At 51.7% G+C, this 20,035-nt stretch overlaps 1 protein-coding gene across 2 annotated transcripts in view; it reads right to left on the bottom strand.

The window, feature by feature from the left end:
• Positions 1 to 20,035, bottom strand: part of VANGL1 (VANGL planar cell polarity protein 1) — a 51,343-nt gene that overhangs the window by 15,248 nt on the left and 16,060 nt on the right. For both annotated transcript variants that reach the window (XM_062192029.1, XM_062192028.1), the window contains 2 exons: positions 19,122 to 19,254; positions 12,397 to 13,004 (listed from right to left, as the gene is read on the bottom strand). In XM_062192029.1, coding sequence (XP_062048013.1) covers positions 12,397 to 13,004; positions 19,122 to 19,254 — 741 coding nt within the window. The remainder of the gene's footprint in view (positions 1 to 12,396; positions 13,005 to 19,121; positions 19,255 to 20,035) is intronic.

Here is a 20,035-nt window from a genome sequence, read left to right as displayed (position 1 = left end):
GCAGGCTCCAACACTCAATGGATAGAAGGTGTAACCCAGAGGCTATCGACAGGGTGGCAGCAAGCCCGGGGGAGGGAGGGAGGCAGAAATTCTAGGGCCAGCTCTAAGAGCCAAGGGTACCAGGTGCTGGCCGAGGTTGGCTTCACCTTGAGGCCGTTGTCTCACGAGCTTAATTATTAATGGAGACAATTCTGCGTTCTATGTCTTTCCAAGACTTCAAAGTGAGTGGGGCAGTTAGGACGGGACAAATAGGAGACTTAGGAGTCTACCTTCCACTCTCCGGCTCCCTAAGGAGTTGCCCGCCTGGCTTAGGTTTGTTCTGAACATTAAGTAAGACAAGGCATTCTTAGAGAAAGCTTTGTTTATTTGAAAGGCAGAGTAACAGAGACAGAGGGAAGAGACAGAGAGAGAGATGGAGGGAGGGAGGGAGAGAGACAGAGAATCTTGCATCTGTTGGTTCACTCCACAGATGACCACAATGGCTGTGGCTAGTCCAGGCCGAAGCCAGGGGCCCAGAGCTCTATCTGGGTCTTATACAAAGGTGGCAGGGGCCCAAGAAGCAGAGCAGCCAGGACTCGAACCGTCACTCTGAAATGGGATATCAGCGTCGCAAACTGTGACGTAACCCACTGGGCCACAACATTGGCCCCCATATACTAATTCTTATTATAGCACCTTAAGCCAGTGGGGGAAACCATTTTTCTGCCACGGGACATGTGAATATTTATAACATCATTCATGGGCCATACAAAATGATCAACTTAAAAATTAGCCTGTTACAGAGTGAGTGAATTTTGAGTCCTGCCCGTGGTTTCCTTGGCAGCGTCAGCCCAAACGACTGTAGGCCTTCCAAGGCCCGGGGGCCGGGCGTTCCCCACCCCTGCCCCAAGTACGCGCCAGCTTCTGCTTCACAAGAAGCTGCCTCTCTATGGTACTAACAGATCCTCTCTTTAAGTTCTACCCGGGCCTACCCCCTCTTCCTCTGATCCAGGTCCTTCTCTCCTGTGGAAGCCCATCACACGCTTGGAGGAAATGACTGTGGCCATTTATTTCCCTTTTAACTCCCTTCCTCTGGGGAGCGGGACAACAAGACCTAGAAAACCACATGAGGCTGTACACACACACACACACACACGCACACCCACACCCACACATGGACTCACACACGCGTGCATACACACATGTGCGCGTACACACACACACACACAAGGTCTCCCATGTCCTGTTCACCCACTTTCCCCTGGACTTGACTATGGCTTCATAGTTTCTGAGATCAAACCGGTACACGTAATTAAAGTCAGAAACTGGCCGGCGCCACGGCTCAACAGGCTAATCCTCCGCCTGTGGCGCCGGCACACCGGGTTCTAGTCCCGGTTGGGGCGCCGGATTCTGTCCCGGTTGCCCCTCTTCCAGGCCAGCTCTCTGCTGTGGCCCGGGAGTGCAGTGGAGGATGGCTCAAGTGCTTGGGCCCTGCACCCCATGGGAGACCAGGAGAAGCACCTGGCTCCTGGCTTCAGATCAGCGTGATGTGCTGGCTGCAGCGGCCATTGGAGGATGAACCAATGGCGGCAAAAAGGAAGACCTTTCTCTCTGTCTCTCTCTCTCTCACTGTCCACTCTGCCTGTCAAAAAAATAAAAAAATAAAAATAAAGTCAGAAACTAACACTGGGCTTCTGGGCTCCTCCAGGTCAATGCCCTCACACCTCACAGTCTCCAACTTCCCCCAAAGCTGAGTGCCAGGATGAGGCCAGGCCAGGTGCGCCGGCCCCTTGTCAAGCTTCAGCTGTTTCTTTTCAAATATTAACTCTGACCCCTCTAGCTCCGTCAACAAACAAACAGCTTTCTTCACGTGTGAAAACGTGGACGTACTTATGTGCCTACATCCATGCCAGGTCGTCATTCTGATCACCTAGGAATGTGCTGACGAAGTGCTAAACGGTTTTCTCATCACAGAGGAAAGTCTGCAAAGACCTCCTTCCAGGGTATGCGTTCACTGCCTTTCAGGCCAGCTCTGGATGCTGATGTTCAGAGAAACCCGAATAACCAGCCTCTTTAGCTCCATCACAGCAATTATGAATTATGAGCACCTGCTAAGTGCCAAGGCCTGAGATATGGATGGGAACCAGACCTTCAAAGGGATATACTCAACCCATAGCAATAAACACCCAGACAGGAAGTGCCATCAGGGGATGCAGAGACAGCACGCGTGCTTGGGGGCGGAGGGGGAAGGTGCTTCCCGCGGGAGATCACACACAGAGGAGGCAAAGCTGAGCTCTGAGTTAAGCCTTCACAGATGAGAGACAATGGACTGCAAAGCGCCAGACAGAGCCAGGCAGAGGAAGCAGCATGGGCAGACAGGCCACTGCTAAAACCTTGTCCCCCCCAAACATCACAGAAATCCGTGGTACCGAGCAGTGCCTCCCCAAACTTGGATCTGCCCAGAAGCTCGGAACGTGACCTCATCTGGAAATAGGGTCTCTGTGGATGTGACAATTAGTTAAGCTAAAGTTATAGGGATACCCAGGGCTGGCAGAGGCAGAGACAGCCAGCGATCACCAGAAGTGAGGAAGAAGCAAAGAATTTCCCGGGGCTGGCGCTGAGGCATAGCGGGTAAAGCTGCCACCTGCAGTGCCAGCATCCCATATGGGCACTGGTTCAAGTCCCGGCTGCTCCACTTCCAATCCAGCTATCTGCTATGGCCCGGGAAAACAGTGGGGGATGGCCAGAGTCCTTGGGCCCCTGCACCTGCGTGGGAGACCTGGAAGAAGCTCCTGGCTCTTGTCTTCAGATCAGCTCAGCTCTGGCCATTGCGACCAACTGGGAAGTGAACCAGCAGATGGAGGACCTCTCTTCCTCTCTCTCTCTCTCTCTCTCTCTCTCTCTGATTCCTTCTCTCTGTGTAACTCTTTCAAATAAATAAATCTTAAAAAGAAGAAGAAGAAGAACTTGCCTAGGTCCCTGAGATCCCTTGGCCCTGCCAACATCTAGGTTTGGAGCTGCTGAGAAAATAACTTTAAGCCGCCCAGCTTGGGGCACTGCATCAGGGAAACACATGCATGTGCACAAAGGGAAGGAGGATGCAGGCAGCTGCGGGGCTAGCTGAGGTCACTGGTTCCTGAGGTTGGAGGAGCCCAAGGGAGGGACGAGACGGGGGCAGAGAGGAGAGGGCACAGGGCAGGGATGACCCCAAGGGCTTCATCACAAAGGCTGTGCAGACACCAAGGCCATCCCACCCCTGCTCTTTAGGGTGTGCCTGCCTGGGTGGCTGAGGCCCACGCTTTGGTCTTGGAGAAGACTCTTGAACACAGAACCCACAATGAAAGCTTTTTGTGACAGCTCTCACCCAGGACAAGACAGCTGATGGCCCCATTTACCAACTGCAGGAGTCGGATCTACAGCTGGGAAAGCAGCAGGAGACAATGGCCCAACTACTTGGGCCCCTGCCACCTGCGTGGGAGATCTGGATGGAGTTCTAGGTTCCTGGCTTTGGCCTGGCACAGATCTGGCTTACTGTGGACAATTGGGGGATGAACAAGCAGATGGAAGATTTCTCTCTGCACGCCCCACCCCCTACTCCCACCTTTCAAATAAATCTTAAAAAAAAAAAAAAAGGCAGGATTTATACAGACATGTAAATGCTCCATTGCTCTGCAGACTTGGGGCTCACTGACTTCAGTCCGACAGGACCACGCATGGCAATATTCACACGGGCCCCAGAATGCGCTACTTGCAGCCGCCACTCCCACCGACAACCACTGCGACGTAAGCACAGGTGGGTTTGTATCTCCTGCTCTTCTGCCTTTTAATCAGAGGGTTTATCTTACAGCTGCACTGGGATGTCAGCCCACACAGGTGCCACACAGATGACAGCCAGCAATCACCCTGGAACCTGAGGAGGACAAGGAGGGGTAGGTCCAGAATCAACTCGTGCTGGGAGGCAGGCTGGTTTCTGTGGACTTGAGATTTGAAGCTGCCCACCTGATGGGAAATACATCCGTGGCTCTGCCTGCAGGAAGGTCCTTCTCCTGGGTACCTGGATTCTCAGGTGCCCTGGCCCTTCAGATACACAGCAGCAGGAACAAATCAGTATGTGCAAGCTAGCAAGGGTCCCTGGCCTTGCTCGGAATGTATCTGGCCAAGAGGGGCCCCACAGGGTCCTTCAGCAAAAGATGAGTGAGCAGGTGCAAGGCTGGTTATTGAATCCCCATGCTCCATGATGAACAGGGTTCAGGACCCACAGACTGCACCCTCCCCCACAAGTGCAGTCTCGGGGACACCAAGCTCTTACCCTGGCCTTTCTTGTCTCCACTCTAGGTTTTTGATCATGAAGGGCAAGCCTGGAAAATACCCTCTGTGGTAATCCAAATAAAAGCATGTCCATAGCCTGCCCTCAGGAGGCCACTGCTCTCTACACCCACAGGGAGAAGACCGAACTAGGAGTTGCTTAAAGTTTGTGCCAAGATCTGCTTCTCTGGGTCACAGAAAGCAAACAAGGCAAGTCTAACACAGTTGTGCATCCTCCCAGCATCCCACATATCCAAGGGAGGGTTCTGAGCGTGGTGACAACATGACAGACCCACCATCTGAGCAGCCATTCAGCTACGGCAGACCCCTCTGGCTCCTCCCCACTGCAAAGAGATGCTGCCAGACCTTGCCCACTGGGTGTCAGTGGACCACTTCCCCTAGGGCGCCAGGTCTGCCCTGCCAGTCCACCTGGAGATCTCGTGGCTCTTCCCGTGGCCCCCGCCTTACCACCACCTCCCTCTCCACACAGCCCAACCTCCGGTACACCTGTCCCACCTGGGCTGGGAACCAGCTTCCCCAGGGCCTGACATGACTGTGCTGAATCACACCAAGATAAACAGCAGGGACACAGGATCAAAGGCAGCGCTGGCTTGGGCGCTTTCAGAAGTCTACAGACACACCTGGGATGCTCAACCGGTCTCCCACCCCATCTCTCCTTCCTCCTTATCAGGACTCTGCTTTGGGAAAACTCTAGGAGCACAGATGAAAAGTCTGGACTCTGAGGGCAGTGGGCCTGCCCACCTAGATCTCTAATGGCACAGACAGGGCCGGGCCGGACCCCGAGCAGGCTGGGTGGCAGCTTTGCAAGGACAGGGCCAGGGGACCCCAGCACCACGGCCTTCAGGAAGTACGACCCACCCTCAGCTGCCCATGGTGGCCCCTGCCCACCTGGCTTGTGCCAGCTCCTCCTCCTCCAGGGCAGTGCTGTGTGAGGGGTGAGTCCTGAGACCTCAGTGCCAGGCTTGTGGGCAGACGCCGTGCGAGGCAGGCCAACCCAGCTGTGGCTGCTGCCAGGAGGCAGCTGAACAAACACAGGGCTTCAGTGTGGGGCACCTGGCACTCCCATTAAAGCCACTCTTAACAGGCACCACAGCACCAAACCACAAACGGCAGCTCCCCTCCTGCCTTCCAAGTTCTCCCGCAGCCCACGGGGGCGGGGCAGCACCCTCACACTCCCCTTTTAAGCTCCTATTCATGTATCTCTCGTGCTTTTCTTGGGGAGTGGGGGATGAGGACTGGCAAAATATCCTTATTGAAAAGAAGCTACCCATGTGAAAAACACACATTTCTAAAAATGAGACTGTATGAAATCACAACCGTAACAATGGGAGCCATAACCTCTGATGGTCAAGTTCAAAACACTCCAACGTCCCACCAATGGCTCTGGGGCTCACAGACCGTTGGGGCTGGAGAACAGCCGAGTCTGGCTTAGTGGGGTCATCGCCAGCCTGGAGCTTACCAGACCCAGAACCACTGGCAGATTTCAAGATTTCTGGATATATCCCAGAATCACTGCAATTTAACTCTTCCTAGGAGACTCTTCCTCCCCCAACTTTCAGCTACAAAACCCAAGTCCCAGGGAAAGAGCAAGGCCCTGCCCTGGAGGCAGAGTTACTCTACAGCATCAGGACCACTGTGCTTACTGCCCCCATGCTGCTCTGGCCTTTGGGATCCAAAGTGACCAGTGTGCACCGCATTTCCGCCCTAGCTCAGGAAAGCACATGCCTGGGTATGTGTATTTCTCACCGTCTTGGAGATCAAGGTCCTGGCCCCTCTGCTTCCTGGTGAGGGCCCTCCCCTTTCTAAGGCTACACATGGCCTTTCCCCGCTGTGTGCATGTGGAGAGTACAGGCTCTCCATGGTCTCTTATATAAAGGATGCTAATCCTATGGTATTGGGGTCCCGCTCCATGACGTCATGTGACCTCAATTACTTCCCTGGAGGCCTCATTTCTCTAGACACAGACACACTGGGTGCTAGTAGCTCAAACACCAACATCCAAGCCCTAACGGTTCCTATTCAACACAATAACGTGACAATCACACACACTCATGAACCTCCACTGTTTGCAAAGCAAACGATCCAGCAATCATGTCTTCTAAAGCACCATGGTACTGGTCTCAGCGAGCAGAACTTTGACAGACAGGTTCATGGTCAATGCTGATTTTTAAGATATTCTTAGTTTCAATGAATGAAGCATACTTAAAAACCCAAATGGCTAAACCCTGCCAGCTAAGTTAGATGCAGGGAGCTTCAGCAATGCCAGTCTCCCACAGCACGGATCATCATGAACACAAAGGCCTCCCAGAAGGCTGGGAGGTGAGACTGCTTTTGTGGGTTCTTTCTCTCTCCTTGCTGATGACTCTCAGCTATCACTTTTCACTGATGTTCACACACCTCCTTAAGGCAAAAACTGTCCCTTCTTAACTTTTTAACATACAGGAATCTGTAAGAATGAACAGACTCTGGGAATGAGCCTGTGACACTGAACTAAGCCTCTGGTGCTCCTTGAATCTGGCCTAGGGCTGTGGTTTGCTGTAACCAGGAGAACACAGAATGCAGAAGTCAGCTGACTCACCCATGTGAGTGCTACCCACAGGGACCATTGGGAGGACCAGCAGAACAACTTCCCAGCTGAGCCCAACCCATGTTGCAGAACTGTGGTGTTAATAACACAGTTGCTGTTTTAAACAAGTCAGCCTTTGGGGTAGTTGTTAATATAGCAATAGAAAAGGAAGTCTTCCTTGAGATATGTGAAGTATAGAAGGTTAAAAAGGTCTGTCCTAGGGCTTACACTGCGGCACAGTGGCTAAAGCCACCACCTGCAGTGCCAGCATCCCATATGGGCACTGGTTTGAGTCCTAGCTGCTCCACTTCCAATGCAGCTTCCTGTTAATGTACCTGGGGAAGCAGCAGATGTCCCAAGAGATGGTCTCCTGGACCCACGTGAGAGATCTGGATGAACCTTCTGGCTCCTGGCTTTGGCCTGGCCCAGCCCAGCTCTAGCTGTTGCAGCCATCTGGGAAGTGAACCAGGATATGGAAGCTCTCTGTTCTCTCTTTCTCTCTCTCTCTCTCTGTAACTCTTTCAAATAAATACAATAAAACCTTTTTAAAAAGGTCTGACCAAATGCTCACAACCACTGCAGTGGTTATAATGACGGCTTGGGCCATCATTGTGGCATAGCACGTTAAGCTTCTGCCTGTGATTCCAGCATCCCACATGGGCACTAGGTCAAGACCCAGCTGGCTCCACTTCTGATCGAGCTCCCTGTTAATGGCCTGGGAAAGCAGCAGAAGATGGCCCAAGTAATTGGGCCCCTGCATCCATGTGGGAGACCTGGAAGAAGCTCCTGGCTCCTGGCTTTGGCATGGCCCAGCCCTAGCCATTGCAGCCATTTGGAGAGTGAGCCAGCAGATGGAAGACCTCTCTCTCACTATCTCTTTCTTTGTCTCTCCTTCTCTCAGTGTAACTCTGCCTTTCGAATACATTTTAAAAAAATCTTAAGAAAAAAAAAGGACCAGGCTTTGGCAACTGAGTGAATACGGAACTAGCAGAGCTACGGAACAGACCACAGCATGTCAGCCAGCTGTCTCTGACGATCCCCTTCATTCTCTCCATTGGGGCCCAGGAGCCATGAGTTAAACGACATATGATGACGTATATGCTATAGTTTGGGGATGGTCTGAGTGCGTCCCCCCAGGGCGTCATGTGCTGGAAGCTTGGTCCCCAGTGTGACGATGCTGAATGGTGGTTTGGACCTTGTAAGAGGTGAGCGGGTCACGGGGAGCACGAGAGCAGGTCAGAAGAGTCAGAAGGGATCGCGAGAGTTCTCTACAAGCTCCTGGTTCCCCTCACCAAGGTGGGTTGTCACAGCACAAGGGGGCCCCATGGTCAGTTCCCTTTTTGCGTCTCTGTCATGTCATGGCCTGAGCCCTCACCACAGCCCAACAGATGTCGATGCTATAGTCCTGAATCTCCTAAGCTAGGAGCTAACTGAATTGTTTTTTCATAAATGCCCATCTTCAGGCATTTTGTGATGCAACAGAAAGTCAGACTAAACCATTATACAAACCTAGCTGGGACGCATTCTGGCACCAGGTAAGCACTCAAAAATTGCTCACAAGTTTGCTCACATGTTCTTCAGGTGACATGAGCTGCAGCCCATCTACTCAGAGGCAGAACAGTGAATGGTCAAAATCATTCTGGAATGAGAACCCCTGGATTCAAATCCTGAGTGTGACAATTACAAACTGTGTCTCAGTTTCCCCACCTGAAAACGAAGGTTGGAGGAGCACCAACCTCCCAGGATTGGAGGATCGCTGTGAGGATTGAGTTGTGGGTTAAAAGCTGAGATGGTACCTGGCGCACAGTCAGGACCATGTAATTGTTCACTGTTGATGTTTTCTTTGTGTTGATCTGCAGCTCATATTCAATCAATTACACTAGTGCCTGGTTCCAATATACAGTACTTTCCTTTAAAAATTTCCAAAACTGAGGCCGGCGCCGCAGCTCAATAGGCTAATCCTCTGCCTGCGGCGCCAGCACACCGGGTTCTAGTACCGGTCAGGGCGCCGGATTCTGTCCCGGTCGCTCCTCTTCCCTCTTCCAGTCCAGCTCTCTGCTGTGGCCTGGGAAGGCAGTGGAGGATGGCCCAAGTGCTTGGGCCCTGCACCCGCATGGGAGACCAGGAGAAGCACCTGGCTCCTGGCTTTGGATCAGTGCGGTGCGCCGGCCTCAATGCACCGGCCACAGTGGCCACTGGGGGGTGAACCAACGGAAAAGGAAGACCTTTCTCTCTGTCTCTCTCTCTCACTGTCCACTCTATGAAAAAAAAAAAAAAATTCAAAACTGATTGTTTTAATTAGATTAAATGTCATTTTTAGTCTCTTTTCTATCTGTTTCTTGCTAAATACTGTCAAAAAACATATCCAAGTTGCTAGTGGATGTGTGAAAAAGTCAGCAACTGATTGTGAGCAATAGGCCAAGAAGAGTGGCCAGTGGATTTGCACGCAGAATGGTGACCACCTGTGCCGAGACCCAGGCAGGTGCTGGCTCCTTTTGACCTCTGCTAGGCCCCTTAACCTGTGCCTCAGGCCATCACCTGTAAGAGAGTTCCCCCTCCCCGCCCCACCCTATCCCCCCGAAAGGTCTGCAGGCTGCAGTAAATGAGGCCAAACATATAAAAGCCTTTGCAACTCCTAAGGCACTGGGCACAGGTTAGAAAGTACGTGATCTATTCATGGTATCTCAGATTCTATAAAATAACCCCCATTTCTAAAAGTTCTCAAATAAGCCCCAAACTGCAGTCCTGCCAACAAACAGAGCCCCAGCAGGTGCCTCTGACGAATGCTAACAAGCAGCCTGTTTCCTTTGAGAATCTAAAGAGTAGACATTCTTTTGACAACTTCCATTTATAGCTCAGTTGACTCAATAAAACCATCTTTGAATTGCTCTGCACCTGAGCCCACAGGCCGTGCCCAGTGAAGGCTCTGCACAAAGGGAGGGTGGGTGGCCTGCACCAGCTATTCCCGTGTCCCACATTCGCTCTGTCGGTTCCCACGTCGCCTCCCTCCTGTCTCCACACTTCACAGCAAGGTTCAGAAGTTGTATTTCTGGCTCAGTGGCTCTTCTAGCCACCGCTGGGTTTAGACCAGATTTAGCCGGAGAATCGGCAGGTGACCGAGCTACATGAGGGAGAGGTCAACCCCACTCCAGCTCCAGTCCCCGCGTTCTGGCTGCCACGGGGCTCCCCACCCTGCTCGTGATGACAGAAGTCTCCCCTTCCCCAGCCCCGCTTCCACCTGCTAACCCAGGTCTCCACACGAGGGACACAGGGGTCCTTCTACAGCACAGGCAAGGGAGGAGAAGCACAAAGGAAGACGCTGGGGACCGCCTCCAAAGTCTCTCTCCCAGGACGGCTGACCCTTGCCACCCTGCAGGTGTCCCTGGGCAGCTGGACAGTGGCTGGTCACAGAGGGAGGAGGTGGAGAGGTGTGCGGCCATGCAGTATGCCAGCCTGGTTCTGCCCCGCCCTGCCTAGCTATGCAGTGAGATGCCCCAGCTGCTCTTCCTTGAGCTTCTTCTGATTGCATCCCCAGGCTACTTTCCTGGGGCTGTTTGGTGTTCCTCCCCCTCCCCCATCTACTGTGCCAATCAACCAGCCTTAGGGGAAGGCAGTCCCCCCAACCCCGGACCACCTAAGGTGAAGAGACACCCTTCCCTCTCCCCTCAACCCCTACCTGCCCGCATGGGACTCACAACTAGGCCCGAGGGCCCAAACCCAAAACCGCAGCAGGCCTCACTCCCAGCAGTATCTTGGCTACCTACGTTTCAGAGTCCCAGATATCTCTCATCTCCAGCGGGACCACAGCCTGATTCTCCGCACAGCCATAGCTTGCACCATTGCCTTTACTGCTGCCACTGTCTGAATTCAGTCCCTGCCCTCCGGAGCCCCCGGCACCCACACCCATGCTTCAGCCACAGCCCACTGCACCAGCGCTGCCCTGGCCTCTCTCCAAGTGACCGAGAATTCGCAGGCTCCGAAATAGAACTTTGCAGGCAGCCTGGGCCCTGCTCACCGCAGGGGTGTCACGCGTGTCTGCTGGTCACCCCCCAGCAGTGACACACCCGGGAAGCGCTATCAGAGCCTAACACACAGAGGTGACTCACTCACCTCCATAGGCCTACTGCCCTTGGTGAAAGACGCAAAATACCGGATTCTGATGGACAGGGCACACAGATCAGACACTGACTCCCCTCTGAGGCCTGGGGTCCTCTTAAGCACTAAGTTATCTGGGCCTCAGGTGGCCAGCTCTGAGCCAGAGGAAGGAGCGAGGGAGCCAACCGGCACGACGATGCTCTGGCAGTGTGACCCAACCTGGGCTGGGCCACCTTCCTGGACCCCAGCCCAACTATGACAAAGGCAATTGTCCCGATACCCACAAAGGTGCCCTTGCCAATCTTGGCTGCACCGCTGGCTACAATGTCACGGCAATAGTAACTACCACTAGCTCAGTGCTTAGCCGTGCCAAGTAGGCTGCACACTAAGCACAGGCTGCCCAAGCAGTGGGCAAGGGCTTTGAGGTCACACATCCTGGGTTATGCATCCCTGCAGGGACCATCTGAGTGCCACCTGTGTGCCTGCTCCGTGCCAGGCGCTGGGGATGCCTGAGGGACTAAGACACAGCCCCTGTTCTCATGAAGTTCACAGGTCGTGGAAGAAAACAGATGGAAAAATAGGCCACAGAATATGAAATGGAGATGACCATGATGAGCATATTAACCTAGCCCAGCCTCAGACGGCCAAGTGAGTCCTAAACAAGGCTAGCCACATGACTTCGTGCAAACGGCTTACATCCCCTAAACACCAGCTTGTTCATCTGCAACACAGGAATCACTCATATACAAGTCACAGAGTTTGGTGAAGACCACACAATCGACACAAGGTGCTCACCTTGAAATAGGTAAAAGCAAGTGATTATCACTCTTTTGGTTCACCACAAAATAATTCCTCCTTATGCACAGATTTAAACGATGCCATCCCAATTGATTTCTAATGTTTTTTCATGCATATCTTTAAAAATAGTGCACCCTTACTATTTGGAGTCCCTGACCTGCACTTGATACTTTCCTGGAAGGTCACTAGGGTCACAGTTATCATTTACTGCTGAAACCCAGGGTACCTCTGAGAGTGGGGGAAGGGGGAGGGATACTTCACAATTCCATTAGGACAATGGGGAAAATCAGATGGACCATGCTGGGCAAAGGATGCTCTCCTTAGCCATCACCCCCAGGCCAACTTCAGGGTCAAGAACAGCAGCAGCACCATTCACAGCCTTCCTCCGTCACCTGCGGAAGCTGCCAACGACTCAGCCTGCAAAACCTCCAGCTGGGTGGCAGCCAGCAGCTGCCCTGGCCCAACCAAAAGTCCACAAAGGCAGTGCACATGGCGCTGCCTCACCACCGCCACGCAGCCCTGCACCCATTCAGCTCCTGCCAAACCCAGGGGAGACGACAGTCCCAGGCCGGCTGGGTCTCAGCCCCTGGCCTCCAGACCAGCATCCTCCGGCGAGGCGCGGGCCCCCTTACCTCAGGTGGCCCAGGCTGTAGAAGCGGGACTCGCCGTCAGTGGAGCGGACCACCTGCAGCGTGAACATGGGCTGCAGCTGCCGCAGCTCCAACAGGACGATGGCCAGGTAGTGGATGAAGAGGAGGGCGTCCACGAGGGACACTGCGTATTGCACGATGCCCTGGTAGTTGCGGTCCCGCGAGTCCAGGATGCGGACCCCGTAAAACAGCCAATAGGAAACCACAAACAGGAAGATGAGGACCAGCAGAAGGGCACGGAACACAAACACCCGGGGCACGTCGGCCCTCTCTCTGCGGAAGAAGAGCGCCCAGGTCCCAATGAGCAGAATGAGCAGCTTGAACGCCACGGAGATGAAGAGCCCCTCGCAGATGGTGCCGCAAGGCTCCAGCTCCTCCCGCCACAGGATTGGGGGCAGCAGGATGAAGGCGATGGGTGTGAGAAACACCAGGAGTCCCAGGGCCGAGGCCATCGTGAGGCCCAGGTAGCGTTGGCAGTCCAGCCCCACGCTGTCCTCCATGTCCTTGCTGATCCTGGCGATGTCCTCCTGGGAGATGCTGTGCTCCGAGGTGCCTGTGATGGCCGTGGTGGTCTCTCCCCAGTTGTCATCCTGGGGGCAGGGGGAGAACATCGTGAGCATGCTGTCCCTGGTGAAGACACAGGGCACCCAGCCCTGCCTGCAGAGAAAATGGAAGCTTGGGGCTGCTGCTGTGGCACAGCAGGTTAAGCCACTGCTTGCACGGCTGGCATCCCATGTGGGTACTGGTCCAAGTCCCAACTGCCAATGCAGCTCCCTGCTAATGTGCTTGGGAAAGCAGCGGGAGTGGCCCAAGTGCTTGGGCCCCTGCACCCACATGGGAGACCCGGAAGAAGCTCCATTAATGTGCCTGGGAAAGCAGCAGAAGACGGCCCAAGCGCTTGGGCCCCTGCACACACATGGGAGACTCCGAAGAAGCTCCTGGCTCCTGGCTTCAGATAAGCCCAGCTCTTAGTGTTGCGGCCATTTGGGGAGTGAACCAGTGGACGGATGATATCTGTCTCTCTCTCTCTCTCTCTGTCTCCCTATCTCTCTGTAATTCAGCCTTTCAAATAAATAAAATAAATCTTTAGAAAAAAAATAGAAGCCTACTAGAAATTTTTTTTAACTACAACAATTTTCAGTGAAATCCTTTTTTTTTTAAAACATAAGCTGCATGGAATTTTTTTAAAAACATTTATTTATTTTATTTGAAATACAAAGTTACAGAAAGAGAAGACGAGACAACAGAGAGAAAGAGATCTTCTGTCCGCTGGTTCACTCCCCACATGGCCACAACATCCAGGGCTGGGCCAGGGCAAAGCCAGGAACCAGGAGCTTCTGGGTTTCCCACGTGGGTGCAGGGGCCCAAGCACTTGGGCCATCTTCTACTGCTTTCACAGGTCATAGCAGAGAGCTGGATCAGAAGTAGAGCAGCTGGGACTTGAAACGGCACCCATATGGGATGCCAGCACTGCAGGTGGCGGCTTTACCTGCTACACCATAGCACTGGCTCCTGAAATGTTTGTAAATGTATTACATATTTTTCTTTTCAGACAAATAAAATCTGTCCTTTTTGTATGCTAGGGTGTTTCCTAAGTATACCACTGAGTCCCATTCTGTGTTGAAACCCTGAGAGGCTCAGAGGGACACTGGGTGATCTGCCCTGCACTAGAGTCTGGTATAAGGCTAATCTTGAGAGCTCGTCTATGGAAGGAAACCCTGGTGCCTTCTTCCCAATCCTTGCTGTGTGACTCCAGCTGACAAAGCCCCCCTTACACCCTGACCCGCCCCACTGCATGGGAGTGGGAAGTGCAACGCTGATGGTCTAAAGAGCTCTGAAGGCCGGCGCCGCGGCTCACTAGGCTAATCCTCCGCCTTGCGGCGCCGGCACATCGGGTTCTAGTCCCGGTCGGGGCGCCGGATTCTGTCCCGGTTGCCCCTCTTCCAGGCCAGATCTCTGCTGTGGCCAGGGAGTGCAGTGGAGGATGGCCCAAGTGCTTGGGCCCTGCACCCCATGGGAGACCAGGATAAGCACCTGGCTCCTGCCATCGGATCAGCGCGGTGCGCCAGCCGCAGCGCGCCTACCGCGGCGGCCATTGGAGGGTGAACCAACGGCAAAAGGAAGACCTTTCTCTCTGTCTCTCTCTCACTGTCCACTCTGCCTGTCAAAAAAAAAAGAGCTCTGAAGAACACAGGGCACAAGAACCACGCCTCAAACTCACTCTCACCTGCATCCAGCGCACGCCTTGTTCAAAACCTTCTGCGTGATGCTCACAAGACCCACCCGACGAGTATCATTACCGCCTTGCTTACCGCTATGCAGACTGAAGCCACGGATCTCTACAACCAGCATGGCTCCACAATTCCTCATGATACATACATTTTCAGGACAAGGTAAACATCCCGGGAAAGGGAATAACCAAGAGTACTAGAATGGGCCATTTTACTTTCTTGCTTTGTCTCTCTTTTTAAACTTCTGGGTTCTTGGGGCAATTCATTTATTTCTAAAGAAAATTATTACGATTTTAAATGATTTGGCTACTTCACTGGCAACTATGATTCCATCCCAAAGCAACCACACAGGAAGAAGACACTGGAAAACCGAAAGTGCTCCCAGGAGACTCTGCCTTAGAGATTCTTGTATGTGGAGGCCCCCTTTGTGGCCCAGCGACTGCCGGTTCCAGTCCCAGCTGCTCTACTTCCAATCCAGCTCCCTGCTAATGCACCTGGGAAAGCAGTGGGACACGGCCCAAGTACTTGGGCACCATCACTCACATGGAGATGCAGATGGAGTTCCAGGTTCCTGGTTTTTGGACTGACACAGCCCTGGCCATTCTGGCCATTTGGGGGGTAAACTAACAGATGGAAGATCCCTCTCCCTCTCTTTCTCTCTCTGTGGCTCTGCCTTTCAAATAAATAAATAAATCTTTATTTAAAAAAATTTAAAAACAGATTCTTGTATATGATTAAACTCAGGGGGAAAAAAAGTCATATGTAGTAGTTAGGCTAAGTGAAATTAGGACATCAACTTAGAAAAATCTAGTTTAAGTTAATAGCCAACTTGGCTAAACAAGACATTTCTCATAATCAAATCAAGGAATGACCAAAAACCTCCATGATTTGTGAAGTGATACTGATGCTGTAGGGCTTGGCCTATGAACAAACAGCCCTTCAACTTGCAGAGGTAGCAGTATCCCATGCCACGAGAGAAATCAATATTTAAGACAACAGCTAGAAGAGGCTGGAGCCGAGGCATCGCTGGCAGACATGCACACGTGGCACAGCGCCTCTGGAAGTTGCCCATTCAAACACTTCACTGCATGGCCCAGCAGCTCCACTCCCAGGTTTTACCCACAACAAATGAAAACAGAAGCACATGAGAGACTTGGGTAAGAATGTTCTTCACAGCTTCCGGTGCAACAGCCAAGATGGTGTAACCCAAATGCCCACCCACCAAAAGGAGGAATGACAGCAAGTTGTGGTCCATTCACACGATGAGATGCTACTTGGCAAAAGCAACTGTTGAGACACACCAACCCATGGCTAACCATAATACCACCATGTTGAATGGGGAAAAACTCCTATGATGCCAATTATATTCAATTCTAAACCAGGCAAAACTAACCAGCACTGACAGAACTTGAAACACTTGGTGCCTTGGAGAAGTGTGGGTAAGGACAGTGATGGAAATATTTGTTTGTATAGGGGAGTGGATTATATGGATTATTTGCTTGTTAAAACTCAAAGTATTAATTTAAGATCTGTTCAGTTCTTGGTGTGTTAATTTAGGACACTTTTGTGAAAAAAAAAATGCATCGGGGCCAGCACTGTGGCGTAGTGGGTAAAGCTGCCGCCTGCAGTGCTAGCATCCTACACGGATACCGGTTCGAGTCAGGCTGCTCCACTTCCAATCCAGCTCTCTGCTATGGCCTGGGAAAGCTATAGGAGATGGTTCAAGTCCTTGGGCCCCTGCACCCACGTGGGGGATCCAGAAGAAGCTCCTGGCTTCTGGCTTCAGATCGGCCCAGCCCTGGATGTTGTGGCCATTTGGGGAGTGAACCAGTGGATGGAAGAGTTCTCTCTCTCTCTGCTTCTCTGTAACTCTGCCTTTCAAATAAATAAATAAATCTTTAAAAAAAGGAAAGGGAAAAAATAGCCACAAATTCAAAGATATTTACTCTGTACTTTAAAAGAAGGTGAGTTCACAGGCCACAGAAAATAACTGGTTTTTACTACTCTTACTGAAAACAAATACAGGATTCCATGTTTTATATTAGGTCAAATATTCAGTCGATAATCAATGCTGGAATGATTATTGCTAGTTATCTTGTGGACTACCACATAGCTCTGATTTGGCCACCCACCCTTCTTCCTGCTGAACTGCTGTCAGCCAAGTCCTCTCGCAATTTAAGAATTTGCACATATCTGTGCCTACACAATGCACAAAAGGCTCTCACGCTCGAGGTTCTTAGGGCGGAAAGGATGTCAGATCCCCAAATTCAATCTCCTAGATATTTAGTGAAGAAACTGACGATGACACAGGCTGTGACTGCCCATGGTGACATTGCTGCTGAGAAAAAGAGACTACAAATGCCCATTTCAATGCTTTTCCCACCATACAGTCCTGGCGTAAATACCAATAACTCCTAACATAGCTTCTCAGTACAGACAGGGGACAAAGAAGCTGCAAAACCAGAAATGCCTTCACAGCAGGCCACCAGCACTTCTGAAGCCAGTCAGCCAACCACTCGTCCATCCGTCCGTCCGTCCATCCATCCATCCATCCACCCATCCACTCACCCACTCATCCTATCCACCCATTCACCCATCCACCCACCCACCCACCCACCCATATATCCATACATCCACCCACCCACCCATATATCCATACATCCATCCATGCACCCACCCACCCATATATCCATACATCCACCCATGCACCCACTCACCCATATATCCATACATCCATCCATGCACCCACCCACCCATATATCCATACATCCACCCATGTACCCACCCACCCATATATCCATACAACCATCCATGCACCCACCCACCCATATATCCATACATCCACCCATGCACCCACCCACCCATATATCCATACATCCATCCATGCACCCACCCACCCATATATCCATACAACCATCCATGCACCCACCCACCCATATATCCATACATCCACCCATGCACCCACCCACCCATATATCCATACATCCACCCATGCACCCACTCACCCATATATCCATACATCCATCCATGCACCCACCCACCCATATATCCATACATCCACCCATGCACCCACCCACCCATATATCCATACATCCACCCATGCACCCACCCACCCATATATCCATACATCCACCCATGCACCCACCCACCCATATATCCATACAACCATCCATGCACCCACCCACCCATATATCCATACATCCACCCATGCACCCACCCACCCATATATCCATACATCCATCCATCTACCCACCCACCCACCCATCCATCCATCCATCTACCCACCCATATATCCATACATCCATACATCCACCTACCCACCCACCCACCCATCCATCCATCCTCTCAGAGCCATGGCGGGCAGCACAACAGCACTGAAGATATCTGCTCACTGCAGAACAAACCCCACAGTCAGCCCTAAACTGCAGCTCTGGGCCTCAGGAGCACCTGGTGTGCTCTAGCAGCAGTTCTAGTCCATCCACCTGGCTATAAAAGCACAGCTGTGTGTACCTACAGGTGTGTAGGATACACGCTTCTCTGGATTCCCACCTCTTTGTGGCTGCGGATGCTTTCCCTGCTTTATTTACCCGGGGCAAGGCTGGACATGCACGCACTCAGGAAGTGCACAGCGTATGCCAACAGCTCTCCGAGTACAGCTCAGAGGGGCTGCCAGGCAGTAAGAACCCACACAGAGTTTCTTTAACACTGTAATAACCCGCCAGTATTTCAAAATCGAGTGACTTCACATACAATCTGAACCCCCACGGCTTTTCTTCAATGCTGCAAGCCACGTAATGACACGGAACCCCCGCACTTCTGCGCAACAGCCCCTTCCGGAGCTGAGGGAGAAATGCTTTCTCCAGCTTTCCACAGACTTCCTTGCCGCACACCGTGGCCTGACGCCGAGGTACTGCGCAGGCGGCTTCTCACCACAGGAGCTCCTTCACCCTTGCTGCCTCCCTCCCAGGCAAGCAGTGCAGGATTTATTTCAGGTTTCTGGCAGCAATGCCCAGCCTGGGCTGTCCTAGCCTCCTTCCTTCTCCTCCCAACACTACTTAAGCTTTCTTGAGAGCGAGTTTCCTTCCCTCTCTTACACTGTTCCATTCTGGAATGAGTCTCGGGAGACGCCAGCCTGTAACTCTGCCCTGCCCTGTCATCAAGCTTGCTGGCTTCTTTTCAACACCATTCAAAGCTGGCCAACCAATCACACTTCAGAAGACTCCACAAGCTATCCAATGACGGGACAGCTGCGAGCCAACCAATCACACTTCGGAAGAATCCCCAAGCTACCCAATGACAGGACAGCTGTCCTTAAACCAACAAGAAACCACGAGACATAGATAAACTAATTAACATGCTAGAAAAATAAAGACAGAAGCCCAAGAGAGCCTACTGCAACAAGACTTAAAGAGAAACATTTACAGAAAGGAGGCCCGGCAAGTGGCGGCGTTCTTACAGGCCACCTTCGATCCCCACCTGGACTTCCTCTGTGCGCGTGGAGTCATTTGCCAACAGGGGCTCCCCAGTGGGAGCTTGGATGGTGACAGATTTTTCTGACCCCCTGCCATCTTTATTCCGGGGTGATTTGTGTCTCTCTCTGGTTCTCTCTCTGAAAAAAAAAAAAAAAAAAAAAAAAAAAAAAGAGGATAGGAAGGATAAATTTATGCCATGTGAATATGTAACTCTGATTTAGCAAATTGTGTTATAAATTTCACTGTGAATTAAAAAAATTCTACACACACATATACACATGTGTGCATGCACACACACACAGAGAACCCCAATATCTACACATCCCACCCTCCTGCAAGGAGTAAATGATTTTTATTCCCTACTCAATATTTTCTGCCCGTCTAAGGCCCACAATCAAGGCTGTCACTGGGCCTCTATCAGCAGTGACTATATTTTTTTCAAAGCGTAAAATTTTAATTTTAGAATTTGTATAGCTAAGGCACATTTTATTGTAATAGTTATGGTCTTGATTTGGTTATATTTGTCTAAATTAATTCACTCCCTAAATGGCCACAACAGCTAGCAGTGGGCCAGGCAGAAACCAGGAGGCAGGAACTCCATCCAGATCTCCCATTTAGGTGGCAGGGACCCAAGTACCTGGGCCATTCTCTGCTGCCTTCCTAGGCAGGAGCTGGATCAGAAGAGGAGCAGCCGGGACCTGAACTGATGCTCCAATATGGGATGCCTGCCAGTGTTGTAGTGGAGGCCTACCTGATGTGCCATGACTGGCCTCTCTAGGGTTTTGTACTTTAAAAAAATAAAATAAAATAAAAAAAGATTTATTTGATTAATTTGAAAGGCAGATCAACAGAGAGAGAGGGAGAGACAGAGAGAGAAAGAGATCTTCCATCCACTGGGGTTCACTCCCTAAATGGCTG

This window comes from Lepus europaeus, chromosome 5 (assembly GCF_033115175.1).
Source record: "Lepus europaeus isolate LE1 chromosome 5, mLepTim1.pri, whole genome shotgun sequence".
Lineage (NCBI taxonomy): Eukaryota > Metazoa > Chordata > Mammalia > Lagomorpha > Leporidae > Lepus > Lepus europaeus.
This window is presented reverse-complemented; position numbering and strand designations above follow the sequence as displayed.